The following is an 18,444-nucleotide window of genomic DNA, read 5'->3' as shown; positions in this document are numbered from 1 at the left end:
AGCAGATTGCAGGCCTTTATAAAATGGTACAACCGTGTGACTCCCGGGTGACAAAGGCTGTCGTGCAGGGCCCAAAGTCAGTCTACTTGTGCGCTGGCACATGTACCTCGGGATAGGGCGTCTGGTGTTCGTTGAGCTTGCCGAGGCGATACAAAATCTCGTAATTGTAGGTGGAGAGCTCGATCCTCCACCTCAAGATCTTATCATTCTTGATCTTGCCCCGCATGTGTTATTGAACATGAAGGCTACCGACCGTTGGTCAGTGAGGAGAGTGAATCTCCTGCCGGCCAGGTAATGCCTCCAATGCCGCACAGCTTCAACGATAACTTGGGCCCCTTTTTTGACGGATGAATGCTGAATTTCTGAGGCGTAAAAGGTGCGGGAAAAGAATGCCATGGGTCTGCCTGCTTGATTGAGGGTGGCGGCTAGGGCGACGTCTGATGCGTCGCTCTCCACTTGAAAAGGCAGCGTCTCGTCTACTGCGTGCATCCCAGCCTTGGCGATATCAGCTCTGATACAGGCGAAGGCCTGTTGAGCCTCGGCCGTCAGGGGAAAATGGGTGGACTGTATGAGTGGGCAGGCCTTATCCGCATAGTTTGGGACCCACTGGGCGTAGTATGAAAAGAACCCCAGGCAGCGTTTGAGGGCAGTGGGGGAGGGGGAGCTCCATGAGGGGACGCATGCGGTCGGGATCGGGCCCCAGAACTGCGTTCTGGACCACATAGCTGAGGATGGCTAAGCGGTTCGTGCTGAACACGCACTTCTCCATGTTGAACGTGAGGTTTAGGAGAGTGACGGTGTGGAGATATTTGGCAAGGTTGGCATCGTGGTCCTGCTGATCATGGCCGCAGATGGTGACGTTGTCTAGGTACGGAAAGGTGGCCCGCAAACTGTACCGGTTGACCATTCGGTCCATCTCCCTTTGGAAGACCGAGACCCCGTTGGTGACGCCGAAGGGAACCCTGAGGAAGTGATAGAGACGACCGTCTGCCTCGAAGGCAGTGTATGGACAGTCCGCATTATGGATGGGGAGCTGGTGGTAGGCGGATTTGAGGTCTACTGTTGAGAAGACCCGGTACTGTGCAATCTGATTGACCAAATCAGGGGCGTCATTCTCCGCCGGCGGGAGTCTCCGTTTTGCCGGCGCCCGGGGGTTTCCCGACGGCGTGGGGCTGCCCCACAATGGGAAACCCCATTGACCGGCCGGTGTAACGGAGACTCCCGCCGGCCGGTCGGGGCAGAAATGTGACGGGGCGGGATGGAGAATTTCACTCCAGATATGCGTGGGAGGGGGTACACGTCGAGCTGCGTGTACTAATTAATGGTTTAGCTGTAGTCCACGACCATTCTGTGTTTCTTCCCAGTTTTAACTACTACCACTTGAGCTCTCCAGGGACCGTTGCTGGCCTCAATGATGCCTTCCCGAGGCAGCCGCTGGACCTCGGACCTGATGAAGGTCCTGTCCTGGGTGCTGTGCCGTCTGCTCCTGGTGGCGACAGGTTTGCAATCCGGGGTTAGATTTGCGAAGAGGGAAGGTGGATCGACCTTTATGGTCGCGAGGCCGCACACAGTAAGGGGTGGTAGGGGCCCGCCGAATTTCAGGGTTAGACTCTAGAGGTTCAGGCCGAGTAGTAGGGCAGGGCAGAGATTAGGGAGGACGTAGAGGAGGAAGTCGCTGAATTCTATGCCCTGGACCGTGAGTGTGACCGCACTGTACCCCCGGATCGCCACGGAATGGGATCCGGAGGCCAGGAAGATTCTTTGATTGGTGGGGTGTACCGCGAGGGAACAGCGCCTTACCGTATCTGGGTGTATGAAGCTTTCGGTGCTCCCGGAGACAAGCAGGCAAGAGGTCACGTGTCCATCGATTTTAACGCTGGTCGATGCGGTAGCCAGGTTGTGCGGACGAGACTGGTCGATGGTCACTGAGGCGCGTCGTGGTTGGTCGTCGCTGGTGTCGGATGATGGGGCGCTGGGGGACAGGGGTCCTGGAACGCTGATGGTGCCCATGTGCCGTGGGGGAGATAAGATGGCGGCGCCTGAAGATCTTGGGGAGGACAAAATGGCGGCGCCCATGGGCCGCACGTGTTGTGTGGAGGGGAAGATGGTGGCACCCACTGGCCGCGCTTGGTCTGAGGGGGAGAAGATTGCGGCGCCCACTGGCTGCGCATGGTCTGAGGGGGAGAAGATGGCGGTGCCCACTGACCGCACGTGGTCTGGGGAGGTGAAGATGGCGGCGTCCATTGTCCGTAAACGAGGGGGGTGGGGGCAATAGCGACTGCGTGGGCCTGGCACACCGCGGCGAAGTGCCCCTTCTTACCGCAAGCCTTACAAAGGGCAGCGCGGGCCTGGCAGCGTTGGCGGGGGTGTTTCTGCTGGCCGCAAAAGTAACATCGGGGACCCTGGGGGTTCGCTGGCTGGCGCGTGGCGCAGGCGTATTGGCTGGGTAAGTCCCTCGCTGGGGCTGCCGTCTGTAGGATCCGCGATGCTTAGGAGGGGTGGGCCGCGCGGCTGGGGGTGTTGGCCTGGATATTGCGTGAGGCGACCGTCAAGAGCGCTAGCTTATTTGTCTCCGTGAGATCGAGCGTGGCTCCGTCTAGAAGTCGCTGCTGTATGAGGTCCGACCCGACCCCCATAACAAAAGCGTCCCGCATAAGGAGGTTTGAATGTTCCGTGGCCATAACGGCCTGACAGTCATAGTCCCGGACTAGCAAGATTAGGGGCCTCCAGAAGTCTTCTATGGACTCACCAGGGAGTTAAGAGCGAGTGGCGAGTACGTGCCTGGCGAAGAGCGTGTTCGTCTTCTGGGCGTAATTTTCTTTGAGTAGCGTCATTGCTTCGGCGTAGTTTGGCGCGTCCTGGATCAGTAGAAAGACAGTGGAGCTCAACCTCGAGTACAGTATCTGTATTTTCTGAGCCTCCAGAACAGGGCTTCGCACCGAGTTGATGTACGCCTCGAAACAAGTTAGCCATTGCTGAAAGTCCTTTTTGGCATCGCATGATTGCGGATCCAGCTGCAGGCGATCCGGCTTGATACGGAGGTCCATCTTCTGAAAATCTTAGAGCAATAAATTGATGCACGATCAATTGGACACAACTGAGGCTTTATTGCTCTAAGATGTGTGGCCTCCCACAGCAGCTGGCGAAATGGCTGCTCCACGGAGGCACACATATTTATACTCCGCCTACTGGGCGGCGCCAGCAGGCAGGGACTACCGTCGTACCTGTTGTACAGGTCCTACCTCACATCACCTAATACAGTGGTTTATCACAGCCTGCAACCTGCCCTACTCCATTGAGGAGGTCAGGACCGTAACCAGAGACTGCCAAGTCTGCGCAGAGTGCAAGCCGCACTTCTACCGGCCAGATAGAGCGCACCTGGTGAAGGCTCCCGCCTCTTTGAGCGCCTCAGCATGGACTTCAAAGGGCCCTCCCCTCCACCGACGGCAACGTGTACTTCCTCAACGTAATTGATGAGTACTCCCGGTTCCCTTTCGCCATCCCATGCCCCGACATGACTTCTGCTACGGTCATCAAGGCCCTGCACAGCATCTTCACCCTGTTCGGTTTCCCCACCTACATCCATAGCAATCAGGGATCCTCTTTCATGAGTGATGAGCTGCGTCAGTTCCTGCTCAGCAAGGGCATTGCCTCGAGCAGGATGACCAGCTACAACCCCCGGGGAAACGGGCAGGTGGAGTGGGAGAACGGGATGGTCTGGAAGGCCATCCTGCTGGCCCTTCGGTCGAGGAATCTCCCGGTCTCCCGCTGGCAGGAGGTCCTCCCCGACGCGTTCCACTCCATCCTGTCGCTCCTGTGCACCGCTACTAATGAGACCACTCACAAACGTGTGTTTGCCTTCCCTAGGAAGTCCACCTCCGGGGTCTCGCTCCCAACATGGCTGACAGTTCCTGGACCCGTCCTCCTCTGGAAGCATGTGCGGAGCCATAAATCGGATCCCTTGGTTGAAAAAGTCTACCTCCTACATGCAAACCCACAGTACGCCTACGTGGTACACCCCGACGGGCGACAGGACACAACCTCCCTCCGGGACCTGGCACCCGCTGGGTCCCCACCCACAACTCCCGACCCCCGACCTTGATACCGCTCCCCCACCCCCTGGTTACCTCGTTCACCCCTGCGCCACCCACCCTCCCACCAGCGCACCTCACCGCAGCCGCCACCCCAGCAGTATCCGTCCCCTCACTGGATCCACTAGGGGGTGACGAAGGAGAGGACAACACGCTCCCGGAGTCGCAGGTGACCACATCGCCGCCCACATCACCACCAGGACTGAGGCGATCGCAGCAGAGGGTCAGAGCCCCCGACAGACTCAATCTGTAATGTTTTCTTCACCCCTGCCGGACTTGTTTTTAACAGGGGGTGAATGTGGTAAACACCACTGGTAACACAATGCATGTATTACGGTGCTGCCACTGTTTTATAGGTACCACAGTAAATCCCAGCCTGCTGGCTCCTCCCAGCAGGCGATGTGTATGCTCTCCTGTGCTCCTCCCATTCTGGTTCCAGCTGCAGGAAGCACAACATCTTGTGCAATAAAGCCTCAATTGTTTCACCATTCTCGTCTTGTGGTAATTGATGGTACATTACGGGGGTCACCCATTTTTTTCACTTCATCAAGGCTCGCAACCTGCCTCACTCCATTGAGGAGGTCAGGACCGTGACCAGGGAGTGCCAGGTCTGCGCAGAGTGCAAACCGCACTTCTATTGGCCAGATAGAGCAGACCTGGTAAAGGCCTCTCGCCACTTTGAGCGCCTCAGCATCGACTTCAAAGGGCCGCTCTGCTCCACTGACCGTAACGTGTACTTCCTCAACATTGTTGATGAGTACTCAAGATTCCCCTTCGCCATCCCGTGCCCTGACATGACCTCTGCCACCGTCCTCAAGGCCCTGCACAGTCTTTTCACCCTGTTCGGGTTCCCTGCCTACATCCATAGTGATCGGGGATCCTCCTTCATGAGCGACGAGTTGGTCATCGCCTCCAGCAGGACGACTAGGTATAACCCCCAGGGAAACAAACAGGTAGAGGGAGAACGCGATGATCAGGAAGGCCGTTCTCCTGGCCCTACGGTCTAGCAGCCTCCAAGTCTCCCGCTGGCAGGAGGTCCACTCCATCCGGTCGCTCCTTTGTATAGCCACGAACGAGACTCCTCACGAGCGTATGTTTGCTTTCCCCAGGAAATCCACCTCCGGGGTTTTGCTCCTGTCCTGGCTGGCAGTCCCAGGGTCCGTCCTCCTCAGGAAGCATGCGAGGGGCCATAAATCTGACCCCCTCATTGAGAAAGTCCTGCTCCTCCATGCCAATCCACAATATGCCTACGTGGCACACCAGAACGGGCGACAGGACACAGTCTCCCTTCGGGATTTGGCACGAGCAGGCTCCCCAGCGACCATCTCCATCACCCCCGACTCGACACCGTCTTTCCCCACCCCTGCCCATCTACCTCACAAACTAGCACCCGCAGGCCCACAGGCGGCCATTACCACCACCTCCGCCCATACACCGCCCCCCCCCTTCACCAACTCAACAACTGGGTGAAGAAGAGGACAACATGGTCCCGGACGCGCAGGTCTCGACACCGGTGCCCACACCACAGCCGGTACTGAGGCGATCACGGCAGAAGCTCAAGGCCCCCTACAGACTTGACCTTTAAGACCACTTCACCTCCGCCAGATTATTTTTTTAAACAAGGGGTGAATGTGGTAAACCACTGTGTTGCATTGTGTTGTGTTCTACATGCCTGGGCTTGACCTGGCTGGCTCCGCCTGTGGCTCCTCCCCTCGGGCTCATGTATAAAGGTGGCTAGTCTCCGCCTCTGCCCCAGTTCGGGACCAGAGGCCAGCTGTTTAGTGTATTAAAGCCTGTTACATTCATCACTCGTCGTGTGCTTATTGAAGGCATATCACGTCTACAGGAGCGGGCCAGTCGCACCGCAAACTGTTTGACTCCTGAAGCGGTTATTTTCAGCCTCTCCTGCTATTTACCAGCCTCTTTGCTCTCAAGGTCTGAGAATCGTGCCCAACTTTTAGTGATTGGCATATTTGTACATGAGATTCTTTTGTACCTCTCACCCACCCAGATTAGTACCTTCCAAGTATTAAGTGACTTCCCTATTCTTCCTACAAAATATACCACCTCACATTTATGTTTTGAACTTTATTTGTCAATTATTTAACCATTCTGCAAGTTTATTGATATCTTCTTGTAATCTGATGCGGTCCTCTCCAGTACTTACTCACCTCCACAATTTGGCATCAATTTGAAATTAAGATTTGTTTTATTCCAAATACCATTTGGTTAATGTAAATTACGAGCAGCAGTGGTCCCAGCACTCATCCTTGTAGTCTGCCACTTCCTACTTTTATGAATAAATACCTTTTACTCCCAATTACTGTTTTCTGTCTTGTAGCGAGCTAACAATTTGTTCTGCCACTTGACCCGATTCCACATTCTCTGACCTTTTTTATTAGTCTACTATGGGGCATCTTTTCGGAGGCCTTTTGAAAATCCAGACAAATTTCATCCACTGCATTACCATGCCTCCACGGTCTCGTGTTAATGCCTCAAAAAATTCAGTAAAGTTGGTCAGTCAAAAATGTTCATTATTATGCGTTCTCTAGTTGTCCTTCTGTTGTCTTTTGGGCGAGATTCGTTTATTTTTCCAACCACCCATATTGTCTCACTGGTCTATAATTTCCTGGAGATGTTCTAACACCCTTAAACACAGGAATTACAAATACATTTTCTTATGAATTATTAAATAAGAGCAGTATTGTCTCTGCTATCCCTTCCCTGGATTCTTTGTCTCTTATTTATTTATTTCAAACTCTCACAAATATAATAAGTATGTTTATCTTTCCAAATGTCAACTTTTCAAAATGAGCTAATGTTAACATCAGTGTGGTTGACATTCACACCGCTGCCTCTGTCCCACCCTGACTGCTGGAGGGAGGGCAGGACTGCGGCGGCGCGCTGTTTCTTTTCGGGGGCGGGTGAGAGGTCACACATCCGGGTAGAACCGCGCTGCCACGTCTGGTTCCTGTGCCTCAACATCCGGGAGTTTGGGCACCTCGAGCCGCAGTCACCGGTTTACCTTTCTCATCCGTCTGCCGAGAGCGTCGGTGGCGGCCTCCGCTCCCCGAGTCACCCCCACCGCCCGGCTCGCTACTCCCTCCCTCCCACACCCCCCCGCAGGCAAGACCAGTCCGAGCCGACATGTGGGCCAGGCTGTTGCTGCAGCTGCTGTGGGCCCAGCTCCTGGTGCCGCTCGTCCGCGGCTCCGAGCTCACCTTCGAGTTACCCGACAACGCCAAGCAATGTTTCTACGAGGACATCGTGCAAGGCACCAAATGCACACTGGAGTTCCAGGTAAGGCCCTGGAGGGAGAGTAGTGGAGGTAAGGGGATGTGATGGATAGAGTGGGGGAAGGGGGCAGTCGAGGTGTTTGGAGGGTGGGGGGAGGTGGTGTCTGGATGCACTATGAACATTTGACACGTATTTCACATACTCTGGGATGACATTTTCCCTTGTACACAGTATTCATTGTAATAGTGACAGTTGCTGGAACTGGTACAGTGCAAGTGTCTGCTCTTGTGCCACTGATATCTGAGCATTTGATTATTTGCCACCTCGGGTGACATTTGAACCAGAGTTGATCTTGTAATCACACCTGCACCATCACTTAAGCACCTGCTTCCATTTCTGTAGCACTGGCTGACTCTGCTTCTGCCTTAAGCTTGTCTGCTGCTGAATCCTCATCTATGCCTTGGTTACCTCCAAACTGGACTATTGCACTGCAATCATAACCTCTCCTGTTCCATCATCTGAACATCAGGTCATCTAACAAAGATCTGCTGCTTGTACTCTGACAAGTCCTGTTTACCCATCACCCTAAGCTTACTGACCTACATTGACTCCTGGTTAAGCAATGCTTCAATTTTAAAATCATTATCCTTGTTTTCAAATACCTCCATGATCTTGTGATTCTGCGGCCACCACCTGTAATCATCTCCAGCTCCACAAACCTTAAAGGTGTCTGCTTCTCGAATTCTGAACATCCTAATGCTGTGATAGTGGAGTTGGACACTTTAGGAACTTTCAAGAGGTTATTGGATAAGCACATGGAGCACACCAGAATGACAGGGAGTGGGATAGCTTGATCATGGTTTCGGACAAGGCTCGGCACAACATCGAGGGCCGAAGGACCTGTTCTGTGCTGTTCTGTTCTCTATGTTTTAATCATTCCACCTTTTGTGGCTATGCCTTCAGCTGCCAGGGCCCTAAGTTCTCAAATTTCCTCCCCAAACCGGTCTGCCTCTTTCCTGCTTTAAGATGCTCCTGAAAACTGACGTCTGATCATCTTTGCTAATATCTCCCTATGAGGTTCATAATCACATTTTATTTATAATGCTGCTTAGGACATTTTACTATGTTAACAATACTACATAAATACTAATTGTTCCTGCTCCTCAGTCAAATGTGTGAATTGCGATGTGGGGCTTATTTGTTCTTGGCAGCACTGAGAAGAAGCTGTTGTACAAGGAGGGTCAAATCTACAGCACTTGGATGCATCTAATAGGAAAATTGCATTTCTGAAATCAAGTATAGTGTATTGCTATTGCTTTTAACTATTGTGTTATCAGAGTCATATCAGTTCAAATTAAGTAGTTTCTGATCTCCAAGAGAACTTAATTGTGGGGGACGCAATTAGACAATAGTTAACCTTGTTAATTTACAGAAAATTGGGAATAAAATTCTATCCGAACAAGAAGGGCTTGTTTGAGGTGGGATGCTTCCAATGTGGTGGTGATCTGCATTGTCCCTTTTTCCATAATGTCATTGAGACACCCACTGCTGATAGTTTATTTCCGTTTTTATCAGTTACTTTTCATGAACCTTTCAGCTATGCTTTGTGTAATTTTGAATGCTTGGTATTTTATTTTGATACCAGTGGTTGAATTGAATAGCTTTTAAAATCACATTTTGAGCTGATGCTGATGATGTGACAATGCTGTAAATAGTCTAAAAGTAAAGGAACATGATTATAGCTGCATGCTATGGATTTGTGCAACATTCAACACTTTCTTACAGAGCTGGAGTTGAGAGCCTAATATGATCATCTTGTAGATAAGGCAGATTTTCTGAAAACTATCAATAAAGCATGAGATTGATCTGCACACATGATTTTTGTATTGGGAAAACATTATACTTGAAAAATATTGGGATGTCTAAATCCAATTCCTAATTAAGTGCAATGGATCCATTGCTCAAACTTACCATAATTCATAAATTTTCAGTCTTAACAGCCCATTACAATAATTTGTACTTGTGTATTACATGTTGTATTTGACATTGTTACCTAATATTAGTGCAATCACGTACGGTTTTTCACATTGGTATAATACATTTTGCACAATGTATAGAATGTGGCATGCAAAGAAAAATGTAATTGTACAAAAATTCATGTTTAATTTCATATACCGCCAAGATTGGATCATTTGTCTTGAAACATATATTTTGTATTTGCATTGAATGGGTCCCTAACTTCCTCTCACGAACCTGATTTAACTGAAACAAAAGCAAAACACTTGGTGCAGAAAATCTAAGAATTAAAACAGAAAATGCTAGCAACATTCCGGTCAAGCAGTGTCTGTAGGGAGAAAAGCAGAGTTAATGTTTTAGTGCCATCAGAAGGATTAACACTGTTTACCTCTCCACAGATGGATGCTGGTTGTCCTGCTGAATATTTCCATCATTTTCTGACTCAACAAAAAAATGTGTTCTGGTAGTGAGATCTATGAGTTGGTGAAACCTTTTCTTTGTAGTTCTTTTAGGTGAAAATTTGATGCATTTTGTGTTTACTTTTTTTGTTAGTTTAAAACATGTGAATATTGTAGATCGTAAATTGTTTAAACTCTTGTATGTTTAACAGGTCATTACGGGTGGTCATTATGATGTGGACTGTCGGTTGGAAGATGCTGATGGTGCAGTTTTGTACAAAGAGATGAAAAAACAGTACGACAGTTTCACCTTCACAGCTGCTAAAAATGGAACTTATAAGTTCTGTTTCAGCAACGAGTTTTCCACCTTCACACACAAAACCGTGTATTTCGATTTCCAGGTTGGAGACGACCCTCCTTTGTTTCCCAATGAAAGCAGAGTCTCGGCACTGACTCAGGTACCAGAGCATAGGATTCATGCAAATTTTTAATAGATTCCATTTCAGGTGGAATGTAGAGTAATGGTCTTTAAGATTTAGCAACACACATATTTGCTTTCAATTTGACCTGTTATAAAGTTCAAAAATACTGCCAAATTTAACTATTAGTGATGAAAATGAATTTTGATTTGACAGCCAACCTCGTACTACAAAATGCAAGTGCAATAATTTTAAAATCAAGTTAGATAACTCATGCATCATCCTCGCATGTAACATTCCATAACGAGCAATACTAATTTTGGCCTTTTTTTTTATAGAATGTATTTTATTCCAAACGTATATAAAAGGTTACAAAACATAAACAATTTGGGGAACAAACTCCCCAACACACAACTATACAGTTTGTGCACATTTTTCGTTTTTTCAACCCGCAACCAACAGCTCCTCAAACATGGCCACGAACATCCTACCTTGCCTCAAAGCCCTCCGCTGAACCCCTTCATTTGTACTTAATCTTTTCCAACCAATCAAAGAAAGTCATACAGGACCCCAAACAAGCTGCCACCCTCGGTAGCGTTGCTGACCGCCACTCCAGCAGAATTCTTTGCCGGGCAATCAGAGAGGCGAAGGCTACAACATCGCCCCCAGCCCACCCCTTCTATCAGCTCCGGCTTCTCCAATATCCCGAGTATCGTCATCGATGGGCCTGACTCAACCTTCACCCCCCACTATTCTTGTTAGCGCCGCAAACACTCACGCCCAAAATCTCCCCAACGTTTCACAGACCCAGAATATATGAACTCGCTTGTCCTCACCCACACTTCGCACACTCGTCTGTCACTCCCTGGAAAAACCCATTCATTCTTGCCTGAGTCATATGTACCCTGTGTACCACCTTAAACTGTATCAGGCTCATCCTTGCGCACTAGGTGGTCGCATTTACCCTTCATAGTGCCTCACTCCATACTCCCCAGTTTATCTCTCCTCTCGGTTTCCACTTCTCCTTAATCTACACCACCTGCTCGCCTCCCTGCTCACCCAGCCACCCGTATATGTCTCCGATCGTGCCCTCCCCTTCCACCTCTGGAATCGGCAGTCACTCCAACAGGGTGTACCTCGGCAACTCTTTACAAACTTTCCGTGCAAAGTTCCTTACCTGCAGGTACCTAAACTCACTTCCTCTCGGGAGCTCTACCCTCTCCTCCAGTTCCTCAAAACTGGCAAACCCTTCTTCCAGGTACAAAATCCCTCACCGAAACCAGCCCTCTTCTCTCCACTTTCTATGCGTGCCATCTATCCCCCATGACTCAAATCCGTGTTTTTCGCACAATGGTGTTAACACCGACACCCGCTCTATCAGAATGTCTAATTCACCAAGCATGTGTTTCGGGACTCATGGGAGGAAAACGGAGAAACCAGAGGAAACCCACACAGACACGTGGTGAATGTGCCGACTCTGCACAGACAGTGACCTAAGCCGGGAATCGAACCCGGGTCCCTGGCGCTGTGAAGCCACAGTGCTAACCATTGTGCTGCTGTGCCGTGGTAATAAATTCTACAGGCTGACCTTTCTGAGTGAAGAAAATTCTTCTAATCTACCCCGTATCCTCAGACTGTGATCCTTGGATCTGGACATACCCACCATTGGGAACATCCTTTCTGCATCTACCCTGTCCAGTCCTGTTAGAATTTTGTACGTTTATATGAGATCCCCCACCCCCCCCATTCTTCTGAACTTCAGTGAATACAATCCTAATCGATTCAATCTCTCCTTGTACGAGTCCTGCCATCCCACGAATCAGTCTGGTAAACCTTCGCTGTTTTCCCTCTGTAGCTAGAACATCCTTCCTCGGATAAGGAGACCAAAACTGCATACACTGTTCCAAGCGTGGCCTCCCCAAGCCCCTGTATAATTGCTGCAAGACATCACTGCTCCTGTACTCAAATCCTCTTGCAATGAAGGCCGGCATACCATTTGCCGCCTTTGCTGCCTGCTGCACCTGCATACTTACCTGCGAGGACACCCAGGTCTCGTTGCCTGTTCCACTATCCTAATTTATGGCCATTCAGATAATCTGCTGCCTTGTTTTTTGCTACAAAAGTGGATAACCTCGCATTTAACCAAATTATACTGCATCTGCCATTCATTTGCCCACTCGCACAACTTGTCTAAATCACACTGAAGGATGTTGAGCTAAAGAGCGCTGCTTGTAGGCCAAGAGGAACAGGAGTGTTTCCTCCAGGTCCAGAAAGTCTACCTGTAAACACCCCCCATCTCCTTGTTTTTTTTCTGCCCAATTCACAAAACATAAGCCATTAAGCTAAAACTCCCATGTTGCTCAATACTCTTTGCTCCTAACCTATTAAATGTGCGGGCCCTTGTGTTCTTTGTAGTTTCAAAATAAAACTGCTTTGGAACATTTTGAATTATCTCACCAATAAGCATGTGATCCTTTGAATTTGTTTATTTGGCAATATTTTCAGTTCAGTTAAATTTTCAAAAGTAATTAAGTTCTTGGCTTGCGAAAATAGACATGTTTTTAACCTTATTCTCCCAAGCATCTTAAAAGCATTTCCTAGGGGCAGCACGGTGGTGCAGTGGTTAGCACTGCTGCCTCACGCCGCCGAGGTCTCAGGTATGATCGCGGCTCTGGGTCACTGTCCGTGCGGAGTCTGCACATTCTCCCCGTGTTTGCGTGGGTTTCATCCCCCACAACCCAAAGATGTGTAGGGTAGATGGATTGACCACGCTAAATTGCCCCTTAATTGGAAAAAATGAATTGGGTACTCTAAATTTATTTTTTAAAAAGCATTTCCTCGACAATTAGTGATTTTGCATGCAATAACTGTAATGTGTGCAAAACTTAAGTCATTAAGCATTAAAAGTAATCTTGCTTGCTAGCATAGGTCCTACAAACATGAATTAGGAGCAGGAGTAGGCCACTCAACCTGTTGAGCCTGTTCTGCCTCAGCACCTTGTTAATCAAGAATCTATCTAGCTCTGTCTTAAAAATAGTCAAAGATTCTGTTTCCACTGCCTTTTGTGGAAGAGAATTCCAAAGATTCGTGGTCCCAGAGAAAACAATTCTCCTCATCTGTCTTAAATGAGTGACCCCTTATTTTTAAACCGTGATATTCCAATTCCTAGTTCCAGGTTCTCCGACAAGAGATAACATCCTCTCCACATCAACCCTGCCAATACCCCTCAGGCAGGATCTTGATGAATTTGATCATGTCGCCTCTTATTCTCCTAAACTCTAGTGGATACAAACTAACCTCTCCAACCTTTCTAAATTTGACAACCCACCCTGTCTCGTAATATTCTAGTAAACCTTCTCTGAACTGTTTCTAATGCATGTACATCTTTTGTTAAATAAGGAAACCAATGCTATACTCAGTGGTGGGCAACCTGTGGCCTGTTTTGGCTCTGAGTGTGGCCCACAAGATATTTTGTTGACCGTTGCCCATGCACAGGGTTGCCGTATTCTGCTGATTTCCATCCATGTAGTTTATTTCACACCAGACGACTAAAAGTGATACCCAAGTAAAGCGAGGGCAAGTGAAGTGAGGTGCATGCTGATTGCACACAATGACTGTGAGAGCACTCCCTCTATGTCCAAAATGTAAATATATCTTTTGTTTTTACCATTTGACGCTGATAGTTCGATTAATACATGACTGATTAAGCATTTTCTATAACTGGTTATGAACTATTCGGCGTATATTAAATGTATTTCATCTTATTTATGGGGTATGGTGAACAAGCCCGATTTGAGGGCCCACTGTCCTATGTTGCCCATTACTGCTGTACGCAATATTCGAGATGTGATCTCACCAATGCCTTATACCACTGAATCATAATCTTCCTACTTTTGTAATCAATAAATAATAGCATTCTATTGGCTTTCCTAATTGCTGGCCTGCATACTATCCTTTTGTGATTCATGAGCTAGGACACCAAGACCCTTTGCACTTCCAAGCTCTGCAATCTCTGTTATATTTGTTTATGCTTTCCTGCTTTTTTTAAAAACAGATGGAGTCAGCTTGTGTCACAATGCACGAAGCCATGAAGTCTGTGATCGATTACCAAACTCATTTCCGTTTAAGGGAGGCACAAGGCCGAAGTCGTGCTGAAGACCTCAACTCGAGGGTTGCCTTTTGGTCCATAGGAGAAGCTCTTATCTTGTTGGTTGTGAGTCTTGGCCAGGTGGTTCTCCTCCGGAGTTTCTTCTCAGACAAAAGAACCACTTCTACACGGGTTGGTTCATAACGAGTAGCCATGGCACAAGGTCTAAGCAGTACCTAATAGTTTTCAGTTCAGTGACTTGTTTGTTTGAAGATTAGGTCCAGGAAAGCTGTTAAGATTAAAATCCTTATTGAACTATTCAGCAGATCAGATATTCAAAGATTGAGATACTGTAATTTTATTAGAACTGGATGCCTAACAAATATCTGCATTATGGACTCTGTCCACTAGGGGGCAAAGCCATTGGTAATTAATTTTTCTTGGTTAAATGATTGTTAGTTCACACATCTTTTGAAACACAACAATGAGTGTATATCTTATCCCTTGCAATCATAGCAATGAAAATATGGTTCTTGGGGTATTTTCAAGACATCAAAAATAATTAAAAGCCCAATGAACCTGACTCACTGATTAGTTTGTTAGGCATCCTGGTGTTTTGAGACCTCTCTTGAACAAGCAGCAGCAGTAATCACACTGAATTGGCATATGTTGTATTTTGGTTTGTTAAAGTGATGTAACAATAGAAATATTGTGGCAATTCTTAAGCATACAGTTATTTGCATTCAGGAGCAATTTTTGTACCTTTTCCATTGGATGTGCAAACATGACAGTATTTCCGAATAAATTTAGCCAGGTTACATCGTGTAAATGTTTTGCCTGTTTTAAATACCCCTTTAGTTTAAGGTTTTCTAATACATTTATGATTACAGTGGAACAACTATTTTAAAAGGTTGGTAACCTAGAAAAATGTGCTTTTCAAGGCAAGATATTGTTTTATAATAAACTTTCTGGTCTTTTTGGTTTTGTGAAACCTTATTTGTTTTGCATACATTATTTCTTGTTTGAAATTACCGAGCGTTGAGTAAATCAAACCAGTGAGGATTAAAAGAGGAATTTGGGGTTATTGTATATGCCAGGGTGTAAATTTCTTTCTGCTTCGAAGTGTAATGGGGATAACAAATTATCCATGGCATGTTTTCACATTGGCTGAGCGAAACTGATATATTTTACTTGGGGTTTAAACCTTTATAAAACTTGTTGGTTTCTGTAATGAAAGGGCAGAAATCTGTTTTTTAAATGTAATCAACAGATGTTAAAAATAAATGCATTGACACTGTTTCACAAACTCCAAATTTTGTTGGCAGGTCAGTGGTAACCATTTCAATCAGAAAACAATTGGGGTTCTATTTTCATTGTGTTGATCTTTTGTGTTTAAGACTTGTAGCTTTAATGCTGTCCAGCTAATGATTTGTTCCCCCCCAGAAATTCCCCTATATTTAACATTAATTGCCCACTTAAGTAATCGTAAGTTTGGCCTTGCACAGTTTTTAGTACTCAGTTTGAATGATTTGTACACTAATGGATGCCTGTTGTATAGTGTAAATCCTGCAAGCTGACTTCTCAACTATAAGATCTGTTATGGCAGTACATCTGCTAGAATTACAAGCCTGATCAGTACTTCTAATAATAGTATAGTATCTTTAAAATGTGTACTTAAGAATAAGTTCTTGTGTTTAAAACTAGTTTGTTTCATTTAATTAAAAATGTTCACATTGCACTGTAAATTCTGAAACAATGAGTGCTTAATTTTATTTTGTATGAATGCAAACACAGGCTTTGTTACAAATGCATAAATTATTGAAATACAAGACATTGTATGGATACATATTGTGCATTTTGTGTTTATATCATGTCTTGTAGCTTAAACCACTAATGGATCCTATTCATTCAGTTTCATTCAGTTTTCAGGCATTGAAATGTAAACCTGCTTTGGTAAGGTTATCAGGAAATGTAAAATACAAGGTCTGTTAAATTGGACAATAAAAAATGATAAATTGTGCATCTGATTTCAGTTCTGAAAAATATTGGATACACATAGAAGTAATATATGTTATTGTGTGTGGATATATGCCAGCAGCGGGGAGTCACATCTCAGGGCAAGCGTTTATTGAAAATCGTGGACAAAAATAAATTCTACAGCAAACTTATATTTATATATAGTGCCTTTGTTGGAAAACTTCACAAGAGCGTTGTCAAATAAAATTTCACACCGAGTCACCGCAAAGATATTAGGGTAGATGACCATAAGCTTGGACAAGGTAGATTTTCAGCACTGTCTTAAAGGATGTAGTGGGGGGAGGAATTTCCTGAGCTTCGAAGTTTGGCAGCTGAAATCAAGGCTGCAAATGGTGCAGTGATTCAATCTCGGTTGCTCAAGATGCCAGAATTGAAGTCCAGATATCTGAGGGTTGTAGGGCTCAAGATTACATATATGGGGAGGGTTGAGGCCATGGATTAGGATGAGAGTTTTAAAATCTAAGCATTGCTGAGGATGGGTGGAGGGTCAACAGGTTTCTGCATGTTAGCATCCAACCAGTGGAGTTATGGAAGATGGAAGGCCACCCAGGACAACATTGATATAGTGAAGTCTAGAGGTAACAAAGGCGTGGATGATGAGGGTTTCGGGAGCAAATAAGCTCAGGCAGCAGCACACTCAGACAGTGTCATGGGGATGGAAGTAGGATGTCTTCTGTTGATGCATAAATTCAGAGTAATTGTGTTGGATAATGGATTTGTTATAATTTATTAACTCGTCATTTGCTTGGACAATACTACAATTACATTAATATAGTCCATACCCCCAACTCAAGGTCTTCCCTTCGGTCAAGGAGAATAAATCCTACAAAACACGTGCACTGTTTTCAACGTTCTTGTAACTTTTTAATTACAATTATGTACTTGGAATGATACACTGAACCATTCTCCATAACAGATAACCTTTGAAAATAAGTGTAGTATCTGCCATGCAATAATCAGTCAGCAAAAAACAAATCAAATGTACCTCTATACAATTTTCTGGCAACATTTTAAATAAAGATAATACTACACGTACCCAAATTTGTTGGTACCGAAGTATGCTTGTTTTAAACTAGTAAAGAAACAAATTGGCAGTTTATAATTTCTGGTATTCTGTTGTCGTTTGTCCATTCGTATCATATCTCAATAATACGATCACCGCTCGGTCTGTCAAACTGGTGTTTATTATCTTTTTGTTTTGTTTTATTGCCTTTACTTGCATGGATCAAGCATCAGCATCAATCTTTAGAAAAATTATTGTACAGGAAGTTGGAGAAACTTTTGCTTTCATAAGTCATCTGTATATGGTTAAAATGAGTTAATTTCTATCGCTAAAATGTTAATTGATGTACTTATGGAGGGTTCCTTTTTAATATAGAGAAATCTTTTAAATTGGATACATTTTGATGTGGCAGAGCAAAGATTAATTGCACTTGAACATAGTTTGTATGGCAACATGATTTTTGTACTTCTATTTGAAAACTGCTTTGTTCTCCACTGTATTCAATTTAATATTGTGCAAATCTGGCAGGTTATTAAATAGATTTGCTTCGTCAACTTATTTCCTTTCAAAACTGATCTAATTTCAAAAGTAGTAAAAATAGTTGTCTCTTTACTAACCAACTAGCTTGTACCCAGATGAGAAATGTAAACATTTCAAATAGCCCATGCACAAAATGTTCAGTATGCGAAAGTTAAAATTATATAACATTGGAATATAGTATCAGATTTAGTTTTAACGTTTTGGATTAGATTTTGACCTGATGTCTTCAGTCAGACAGAAACATATGATTGTGAACTGGTATTTGAATACTGCTACCATTCCCTGGATGTCGGTGACTAGAGAATAATGATAGATGCTTTCAAAAGTGGGTGGTCAGATGCTCTTGCTATTTGACTGCTCAGGAACCCAAGTGAAGAAGCACCCTAGGATTACATCTGTTTGCCTGTCAATGATGATACGGTACCTGGGCCAGCTTGACATAAAAAAACAATGGAGAATCTCTCTTCCAATCCAAAATAGACACACATTTATAAAGTGAGCTCTTCGTCACAAGCACTCGGTAACATATATATTAATATTCCATAATCTTAATATTTAAATCGTAGATCCACTTTTATTTGAGGTGGTTCTACATTTTGTTTCATCTGGTAGCGAG

The 18,444-nt window shown here is 45.8% G+C and overlaps 1 protein-coding gene across 1 annotated transcript; it reads left to right on the top strand.

Moving 5' to 3' along the window:
- The first annotated feature begins 7,055 nt into the window (after positions 1 to 7,055).
- On the top strand, positions 7,056 to 17,846 carry LOC140429463 (transmembrane emp24 domain-containing protein 7). The gene is made up of 3 exons (XM_072516487.1): positions 7,056 to 7,391; positions 9,955 to 10,200; positions 14,216 to 17,846. The coding sequence occupies exons 1-3, from the start codon at positions 7,239 to 7,241 to the stop codon at positions 14,450 to 14,452; spliced, it is 636 nt and encodes a 211-aa protein (XP_072372588.1). The 5' UTR covers positions 7,056 to 7,238; the 3' UTR covers positions 14,453 to 17,846.
- The last annotated feature ends 598 nt before the right edge of the window (positions 17,847 to 18,444 follow it).

The sequence above is a fragment of the Scyliorhinus torazame genome, chromosome 9 (assembly GCF_047496885.1).
Source record: "Scyliorhinus torazame isolate Kashiwa2021f chromosome 9, sScyTor2.1, whole genome shotgun sequence".
NCBI classification, from domain to species: Eukaryota; Metazoa; Chordata; class Chondrichthyes; order Carcharhiniformes; family Scyliorhinidae; genus Scyliorhinus; species Scyliorhinus torazame.
The sequence above is the reverse complement of the archived record's forward strand: the minus strand, read 5'-3'. Positions and strand labels throughout refer to the sequence as shown.

Excerpts from the sequence above, each read along its gene's own strand:
- LOC140429463 (XM_072516487.1), top strand. The coding sequence starts at position 7,239 with ATGTGGGCCAGGCTGTTGCTGCAGCTGCTGTGGGCCCAGCTCCTGGTG. Across the intron at positions 7,392-9,954 it reads AATGCACACTGGAGTTCCAG|GTCATTACGGGTGGTCATTA; the intron begins GTAAGGCCCTGG and ends TATGTTTAACAG. Across the intron at positions 10,201-14,215 it reads GAGTCTCGGCACTGACTCAG|ATGGAGTCAGCTTGTGTCAC; the intron begins GTACCAGAGCAT and ends TTTTAAAAACAG.